This window comes from Gouania willdenowi, chromosome 18 (assembly GCF_900634775.1).
Source record: "Gouania willdenowi chromosome 18, fGouWil2.1, whole genome shotgun sequence".
Lineage (NCBI taxonomy): Eukaryota > Metazoa > Chordata > Actinopteri > Blenniiformes > Gobiesocidae > Gouania > Gouania willdenowi.
Genome location: NC_041061.1, coordinates 23,599,423 through 23,608,956, shown reverse-complemented (window position 1 = coordinate 23,608,956; position 9,534 = coordinate 23,599,423). Strand labels below are relative to the sequence as shown.

General features: G+C 38.4%; 2 protein-coding genes and 1 pseudogene across 2 annotated transcripts; 2 read left to right on the top strand and 1 right to left on the bottom strand.

Moving 5' to 3' along the window:
- Positions 1-222: 222 nt before the first annotated feature.
- LOC114480697 (protein S100-A1-like) lies at positions 223-1,174 on the top strand. Its single transcript, XM_028475080.1, has 2 exons — positions 223-450; positions 979-1,174. Exons 1-2 carry the CDS (start codon positions 313-315, stop codon positions 1,090-1,092), a joined length of 252 nt encoding a protein of 83 aa, XP_028330881.1. The 5' UTR covers positions 223-312; the 3' UTR covers positions 1,093-1,174.
- Positions 1,175-6,739: 5,565 nt separating this feature from the next.
- On the top strand, positions 6,740-7,716 carry LOC114480660 (protein MRP-126-like). Its single transcript, XM_028475009.1, has 2 exons — positions 6,740-6,971; positions 7,504-7,716. The coding sequence occupies exons 1-2, from the start codon at positions 6,834-6,836 to the stop codon at positions 7,639-7,641; spliced, it is 276 nt and encodes a 91-aa protein (XP_028330810.1). The 5' UTR covers positions 6,740-6,833; the 3' UTR covers positions 7,642-7,716.
- A 1,702-nt stretch (positions 7,717-9,418) lies between these two features.
- LOC114480894 (uncharacterized) lies at positions 9,419-9,534 on the bottom strand (annotated as a pseudogene).

The window sequence follows — 9,534 nt, the reverse complement described above, 5'->3', positions numbered from 1 at the left end:
CTTTAGACATTTATTGGGTAAGTAACAGATAAAAAAATGTGTGAAGAAAGGTAACACAATATATTGAAGCTACAGTTACAGGCTTCAAAGTGTGTGACAAAGTCTGAGCAAACATATATCTTAAACACTTCAGGCAACATCACCTCAACCGTAGAAGCTTGACTAAATCTTTGGCTCCGAACCCAATATTCATAAGCTATAAATGATCATCCTGTTCCATTCTCCATCTATTTTCTGAGCACTTACAGCCACATCAACACGTGCAGCTCTTCTACTTTCCTGCTCCAGTCCAACCTCTGCCAAGTCACAACAATGTCTGAACTTATGACAGCACTAGAGACCGTGATGAAGATCTATGATGAGTACGCGGCTAAAGATGAAAAGACGAGCACCCTGACTAAAGACGAGGCAAAGCAACTGATACAGGATCAGCTGGGTGAACGATTTGAGGTACTACTCTTTAATGGGCTGAACCAAACTTGATCGCAGTTCTTCCAACCTTTTTACAACAATTGGACATATTTGACATTTACATTAAAACTAAGAATTTAACGTTCAACACTGGTACAATAGTTTGTGTATCTATTTATACATACAGTGAGTGAACATTTTAGTAATGAACGCGTTCTTGATCTGTATGTTTATTGTTCATCATATGTGTTCATCATATGTGTGTTTTTTAGAATGCCAACCAACATCTGAGTCAACACTACTTCTTCATTGAGCAACTGACAAAATTTGCCCCTGCTTGTTTATTATAGGAAAAGACCATATGGTTACTGAGAAACAAATAGCTGTAGACAAAATGTTAAAAGACTAAATCTAAATTCATTTGATTGTATTTCAATTCAACAACTCAATGACAACAGTTTGATATTGAAGGAAACATCACTAGATAAAGGAAATGTACTCTCGACCCTATGTCAACATATGTCTCACAGTGATGCTTTTTTTTCCTGATTTTGTTTGTCAATACAGGCTGACCCGGAACTAATTTTTAAGGACCTGGATGAAAATGAAGATGACGAGGTCAACTTTGCAGAGTTTGGGAGGCTGGTGTTCAGCATCCTCCATGCCATTCACAAGAAGTGAGCTGGACAATCACAGCCTGGGATGGAGCTCAACAACACACTGTTTCTTTTCAGCAACCAAATAAAATAATCCAAACACCAAAGCAGTGTTGTGCTAGTTACTGAAAATTAATAACTCGTAATTGCTACTAGTTGATTCACAAACGATGCTTAAAATAAAAAGATAATGCAATACTTTGAGAAGTAACGTCTGAGTTACTTTACTAAATCTTTCAAATGTTCTAACTCCTGCTTTATAATCCTTATTTAATGATTGTAAGTTAAAATGACAACAAAGAACAGTAAATCCTTGAGTTGCCTCAACTAGAATACCAGAATCAACATGATCTGGATGACTGAGAACCTTCCTCCATATCACTTCATTACTATTAGTATGTTACATGTTTTATGTTTCATTTGCTATCATGCTAGTTAACTTCACTGTCCCTGGTTAACAGACTTTCAGTAAAAATCCAGCCTCCATTGCCTGGGTAGAGCATCTTGAATCACTTTCTATATGTCCAGCGGGTCTCCTTTAACATGTCGTTTTGTCGTACTTCCACAGATTAGAAAGAATATTTCTGGCAGCGGATCTCCGCTAAACCAAGACGCAGATTACATTTAGTTATACTTTTGTTGCCTTTTTCCTTGATAAATGGGAAACAGTGAGAACATCTTCATGTGATGGAACACATCTCAGCACCTGTTCCATCATGATGTGAATTTGGTTCATAGTAAAAAACAAAAAACACAAACCCACGACGTGAGAATTAATTTCCATAAAAATAATGCAATGACACACTGTACAGTGAAGGTAATATAGTTACTTAAAATCAAAGGAACCCCTCAAATACTTTAACTTGTGGATAAAGAACATAATGTTTTTTTCACATGTAGTTCTGTGCCAATTTAAAACCTACATGCATAAGGTTGGCTTTTTAAGACACAAAATTCCAGGCACAAACAGGTTTGTAAAGAGGGAGGCGCGGTCGTGGTAGTTCCACCCAACTTCCCCCAAGCAAGTGAAGCAGCATTCCTTGAAACCCTTGTGTACAGTAGGATATAAAGAAACTAAAGCAATAGAGAGCTTGATCAAATCGTCATTCTTTTTTTAATTATCTTATTGTAAAGGTTACAGGTCTGCGCATGAAAAACACACATGGGTGTGTCAGTTGGGTTTAGCTTTAAGCTGTGAAACTCAAATGAACTAAAACCACATTGAAAACAAGCCTCCAGGAGTTGCTTAATCACACACACTGGAACCAACAGAAGCTCAGATCATCTGCATACATTAACCCATTGTTTAATTCCTTTTCATCTTGTGGCAGGTTATTTTAACACTGATATGTATATTAAGCCCTATTCGCACGGGATTAGTTTTACCTTGGTACCACATACGATTTGTAATAATTGCGGAGAATGTCTGTGATGTTAATCCCGTGCGAATCGGCCATGTCAGTAATTTGTAAAGTAAAAATTCCCCCGCAAATTGCCTACTATATTTTGCTGAACTCTGAGGTCCTGTGGTAATACTAATCCAATGCGAATAGGCATCTATGTGATTTGGACAGAATTGGGCGGGATCTGATGGGTGATTGCACGTTGTTTTGTTTCTGGTGTCACGGTCTGAGTTCACCTCGTACTGAGATCGATTACGAGCATATATGCGCATGCAACCCTAGCCCTAACCTAATCCAATAAACTAATAAAACACGTGTCCATTCACTTTGAAAACAAAAATAAACAAAACTGGATAATTATTTTTTTTTAGCAAATTCATTTTCCAGTAGTGCGCATGTGCGTATAAGCTCATAATCAATCTCAGTACAAGGCAAACACAGACCGTGACACCGGGACGCATGTTTATTTACTTTTGGCAAAAAATGGAGGCTGCATTGGAGTGTTTAGAAAAACTTTTGGGTACTGGGCCAGGAAAACCTTATCAGCCCGTAACGTACGGCAACAAAAAAGAAGAAGCAATATCAGAAGCAAATGGTAGATTACGTCCTGCTTTGCACTGTGTGGTAAGAATCTTTTTTTTTTTTTCTTTTTTTTTTACTATTTGTAGCCTTCTATTTAATACAACTGGCTATAGTGTTAGCAGTAACAGCACCTAGCTGTGGTCAAAAGCCTGCAAAGTTGTTTTAACATCAACTCACACTGTATCACGTTTTCAGATGTCCGTAAATTTCAGCAGCATCTCAGGCGTTGGTTATCCCGTGCGAATGTGCCACATAAAAAGCAGAAGTTGGGGGGTCATTAATTTATTACAGCACATGTGGTCCCTAGTGAAAACTAATCCTGTGCGAATAGGTCTTAAGTCAACTAAATTGTCTCGGCACTCCCCAAGTAGCCGACTTCCCCAATAATTTATTATGATTCAGTTGAGAGCCCTTGAAGGCATCTCCAAAAGTAATACAAATTTGTCGAGTTCTGATGTTTCCATTTGTTTAAAATCTTCCTTAAAGCCAACATTCACATGTCTGTGTCACATTGTTTTTTAAACTAAACAAGTTCCTTCAACTTCAAATGTATTTTCTTGTTAAACAAGAAAGATTTCTTAAAAGTGTCAGACGATATAAGACATTTTCCTCTATGTCCAAGTTGGTATTCTGCCAACCTTTGATAACTTGTATACTAGAGAGGAAATGCAAAATGTATTGTAGTAAAGCATTTTTCATACAACTCGACAAGCCATCTCAAAGTTACTTTGAGAAAAAGCTAAGTACTAGACAATTTATCATACAAAAACAAATTGTAATATAAAAATGTTTTTAGTGTTTTGAACAAACTGTGTTTTTATTTTTCTTCACAATGCTTTTCTACAATAACATTGGGTGTCTCTGTATCTTTGTGATGCTTCTCCATTCTCAGGGCCAAAATGCTTCCGTGGTCCTTGTTCCCCCTTACTCGTTCCCCAAGCATTACTTAGCTGTGGTATACCTCTTTAAATACCATACCCTCACTTCATCTCATCTCAGTGATGCAATCCTAGTCATCAACTGCCCGCCTCAAACACACTACTTCCTCTGCTGCCTTAACCCTTGGTGCTGGCCTTGTCTTATAAGCTTCCATCTGATATAGGTCATGTGATACATCAAACAAGACTATCTATCCATCAATTTTCCGACCCACTTATTCCTTTTTTTTAGGGTTGCGGGTGTCTGCTGGTGCCTATCCCAGCTGTCATTGGGCGCTAGGTGAGGGTACACCCTGGACAGGGTGCCAGTCCATTGCAGGGCAACACACACACAGAGAATTACTCATTCCTATGGGCAATCTGGATACTCCAATCAATCGACCAGTCATATTTTTGAATTGTGGGAGGAAGCTGGAGTACCCATGACCTTCTTGCTGTGATGTTCTAACCACTACTCCACTGTGCGCCCCAAACAAGGTCACTTTTGTGATCTACTGATGTTTGCCACAAGTAGGTTTATCCTCAACATATGAACCACAAAGAATTTGTCATGGTGTAGATTGCCTGAGTAATAACCTCTTATTCTGCTTTAATGATACTTGTTCTTGGTATTACCAAGACATGTTGTCTACATAACACTGGTCTATCACTCTCAATAAAGTCTTAAGGCACCAAATGTGTGTCTAATAAGACACACAATAGGTTAATTATGGCAAATAAACTCCATAGTTTTAATCCCAGATTCCCAGTCATATTAAGAACTGAAGAAGCCTCTTGAATGAGAGGTGAAACGTCTTTAGGAAAAACTTCAAGTCTGGTTGCTTCACCAAATAGACCAGAATCAACATGACCTGGATGACTGAAAATCTTTAGACATCACATCACTATTATTACGTTACGTGTTTTACTTACCCAGCTACTATGTTGGCTGTGTGTTTTTGCATACTGCATAGTTGCACCTGGTTAACAGTCCCTTAGTTAAAATCCAGCTACTGTTATCTAGGTGGAGTATCTTGAATCACTTTGTATGTGTCCATCTTGTCTCCTTAACTTCTAAATTCTTAGTTACAGACATGATAAATGCTGTTTCTGAGAGTAGTCAGAACCTTAGAGTCAGTGCTCTTACATTGAAGGGCCAAGCTGACATTAAACTAAAATTCTTTATCCTCAATAAAAAACAGACAATGAGAATATCACCATGTGAAGGCACTCGTCTCAGCACTAACTCCAGGGAATCTGTACCGTTGTCTTTGCTATAATAGACAGAACCACAACGGTATACTATATACTACTATATATATTAGGATTTTCAAAATCTGAAGACATGTTTTATCTGTTACAGACCTCATACATGAAGATGAGAAATCAGACATTGAAAACCTTTGATCATATTGTGTGTGTGTGTGTGTGTGTGTGTGTCATCCTTCAAGCCACAATTCTTGCATTATCGAGCAAGATCTAACAACGTGATCTAATGCTGCCACAAACCAACTCGGAACTCAGGATATTTTGTACTCCTACTTGAAAAAGTGACTTGGGCGACCACCTGAAGTCAGAGCAGCTACTTGGTTAAGTGAGAAGATAGCGGTTAGCCATGTTTGAGATATTTCGACGTGTCGCCGCTAAACTCGGTTGAGTTTGGAGATTGGAACTTTCAACTTCGAAATGGTGAGTTCCGAGTTGCCTTGAACGCAGCAGATCACTCCTTAATTAAATGGCTGCATTCCGTTCCACATCACAAATCACTGGGTCATGAGTCGGGAGTCGTCGACTAGTTTTGATCATGAATATTGAACAAGTTTGATATTTACGATTGTCTGCCTCGACCCTTTTCAGAGTCGATTAGCAGGAAAAATTCCCTCTTAACGAACTCAGACCACAAGATAGTCTGATAGGATGATATAAGGATAATAAAGATAATCTGGTGTTTGGCTTTCTTGGTTGAGAATGGGGAAATCGGACAAAAAAGTAATATGATCTTTATGTGTGTACCCTGCTGAACAGGGAAAAATGATTTACTTCACCAAATTTAAGACTCTAAAAATATCAACTGAGACTAATGCTTTACTTTGTTTATACAGTTTTAATTTCTATAACAATATCTTTTTTGTTTTCATAACACGTAGCAAATACAATCATGTAAATTTGTGATTTATACAATGGGAGAATGTAAACATAAAATATAAAAAACTTCTATAGAAAAATCTGACATGATGTATTAGGTTTCAAACGTATCCCTACTACACTATGTTCATGGTTTGGTTTTGTTCCGGTATTGGTTTGACATTTCCTGTTTCCTAACTTTTCACTCGTTTCAGGCTGCTTCACCCACTGTACATGCAGCCTGCCTCATTTGCTTGACCTGTTTCCCAAGCTTCCGCCTATTTCACTCGTTATTCTAGTCTATTTAGCTCTGCGCTTGATTGCCTGACCTCCTTTGGGTTGAACCTTGTTGGGTTAAATGATTACAAACTCTGATTCTGTGGTCCTGGGTTTGAGTCCCTCCAGTCTGAGCCAATATCACTGTCAATTTCATTTTGAAGAGGGTTTTACTACCTAATCCATCCCAGTTTTAATAAAATGAAAAATAAACCACTAAAGGAGTTTGTAGCTTTACATGAGTGTTGACAAAGTCTGAGCAAACATCTATCTGAAACACTCCAGGCAACATCACCTCAACTGTAGAAGCTTGACTAAATCTTTGGCTCCAAACCCAATATTCATAAGCTATAAATGATCATCCTGTTCCATTCTCCATCTATTTTCTGAGCACTTACAGCCACATCAACACGTGCAGCTCTTCTACTTTCCTGCTCCAGTCCAACCTCTGCCAAGTCACAACAATGTCTGAACTTATGACAGCACTAGAGACCGTGATGAAGGTCTATGATGAGTACGCGGCTAAAGATGAGCAGACGGGAACCCTGACAAAAACAGAGGCAAAGCAACTGATGCAGGAACAGCTGTCTGAACGATTTGAGGTACTACTCTTTGATAAGCTAGATTACAATGTCTGACTCGGAGTTCTTTAAACTTTCTGTCCAGGAATGAATTTACAACACTTACCAAACATTTATCATAAAAGTAGGAAAATAATTTCCTTGACAGTTGTGATAGTTTAGCTGTGTATTTATACATAGGTGAACGTTTTGTAATGAATGTGTTCCTGTATATTGTTTGTCAAACTTTTGTGTGTGTTGACTAAAATAGGCATAGTCAACCATCACACTAAATCTTTGTCAAGCAACTAACAGAATGTATTCATTTGAAATTTCCCTTTTCTTTAAATGAAAGGAGAGAACCATATGATTACTTCCTACCAATATAAAAAAGTGCTAGAAAAAAACAACACTCTGGATAAATTGTCTTAAAAGAATGAAAGAAACCAAAAGCATATTTAAATCAAACTGGTCAATGATGCCTTTCAATGTATTCACAATCGGAGCTTTGATTTATAAAATAAAATAAAAGAAAGGCCTGTTTGTTCCCTAATGATTTTATTTTTCACAACAGGGGACCGAAGACGAAGGCAAAGTTGATCAAATTTTTGAGGAATTTGATTGTGACAGCAACGGAGAGATCAACTTCGGGGAGTTTGGATGGCTGGTGTGTAGCATCCTCCATGCCATTCACAAGAAGTGTCCTGCATGATAACAACTGGAGATGGAGCTCAACAACACATGAAAATCTCATGTCACAACCAAATAAAGTAATCCAAACTCCAAAGCAGTGGTGATTAAGAAGCTGTCTGGGCCACATTAAGAGCCACAGATAAATAACTGTATGTTGGTTGGGGTGTAGTTGTTGCTCTATAGTTGTTCTGCACCATATGAAAGAGATTATGTCCAAGAGAGGGTGAAACAGATGTTGGAATACAAAAAGTAAATACTCAATACACAAATGAACAGCTGCAAGGGCTTAGATTCTTGGGTGCGAAGTGAGTAGAAAAGGAAATGACAAACAAAAGTGTGTCTATTACATTATAATACAGTATTTACAATTGAAAAAAAAAATAAAACAATAATCCTGAAATATCAGCACAGAAATAGAATGGTACGAGTATGACAAGACATTAACTGAGCAAATATTCACACATTAAAGGTCACCGGATTTGAAGTTACAACCATTGGTTTAGTAGGTATACTACACAACCTACTGTTTTTTCTGAAATAAAATAACCAACCTTTTTTTTTAAAAAAAGAACTATACTAAGAAAAGTATACGAGTCAAAACAAAATGTATTATATTACATTATATATTACAAACACAAAAATAACCCCCTCTAACCTCGTCATAGCACAAAGATTTAGACTTAAAGCTGCTATCGGGAGTTTCTGAGAAAGTCTTGATGTCCCGCCCTAAACAGCTTCACTTCCTCCCACTGCCTCTCCCATTCTACCAGAAGCCACGCCTCTACTTTTCTGCACATGCATCACGGAACATAACAAGGTTGCATCAGGTGGCATTGATATAGGTCTATGGGTTAGGTAAGAGCCAAAATCATATTTACCTGTTTTCTGTTGCGACGGGCGGCCTTGCTTTTGTCCACAGTTCCGCATTTACTTTGATTGACAATTTCAAAAACATCTTTCCATTTGTATTGGGGTCTATATGACGAAGGAGGGACTTATAATAATTAATGTATATGTATGACCACCCGGCAGTAGACATAGTAAAAGACGAGTTAGGTATTTTTTTGCATTTCAAAAGAATCACACATTAACATAGATTTTTCAGAAACAACGGATTGTCAACTTTAAGCCTGAATCATACTACTGCATCTGTAGCATAGGAACGGCATCAACGTGACGCAGAGGTGACCAACAAGAGTTCTTACGTGGAGGAACACATAGCTCTGCAACTTTACCACCATGCCACAAGAGGGTTGTGACTGTGTGTGTGGTTTCCGGTCACAGTTCACAATGTTTCATGTTTTTGAAGCATTCTAAAGAGCAATTTATTACGGTATTAATACTTACCAAACCATGCGTGTATTGTTGAACACAAAAATGAAAAGAATTTGCCTTGTGATCACCACAGTTGAGGTCTTCTGACCCAATCAATCTTGGGTTTGATTGATAACATTTCTTACACTGTACCTCACCCTAGATTTCTGAATGTTTTGTACCAAATTAAGTAATAATAATAATAATGCATCAGTTTTATATAGCGCTTTATCATAGACACTCAAAGTCGCTTTACAGAATTAAGGCATTATTCTTTCCCTCCCCACTTAGTGGTGGTAAACTACTATTGTAGCCACAGCTGCCCTGGGGCAGACTGACGGAAGCGAGGCTGCCATAGTGTGCCATCGGGCCCCTCCGACCACCACCAACACTCACTCACACACTACATTCATACCAGGCAATGTAGGTGAAGTGCCTTGCCCAAGGACACAATGACAGATACCACTGGGGTGACTGCCACCCCACTGTGGCACTGGAATTCTCAGTGGTCTCCCATCCAACTACTAACCAGGCCCAGACGTGCTTAGCTTCCGAGATCTAACGGGATCGTGCATGACAGGCTGGTATGGCCACAGTG

Excerpts from the sequence above, each read along its gene's own strand:
- LOC114480697 (XM_028475080.1), top strand. The coding sequence starts at position 313 with ATGTCTGAACTTATGACAGCACTAGAGACCGTGATGAAGATCTATGAT. Across the intron at positions 451-978 it reads AGCTGGGTGAACGATTTGAG|GCTGACCCGGAACTAATTTT; the intron begins GTACTACTCTTT and ends TTGTCAATACAG.
- LOC114480660 (XM_028475009.1), top strand. The coding sequence starts at position 6,834 with ATGTCTGAACTTATGACAGCACTAGAGACCGTGATGAAGGTCTATGAT. Across the intron at positions 6,972-7,503 it reads AGCTGTCTGAACGATTTGAG|GGGACCGAAGACGAAGGCAA; the intron begins GTACTACTCTTT and ends TTTTCACAACAG.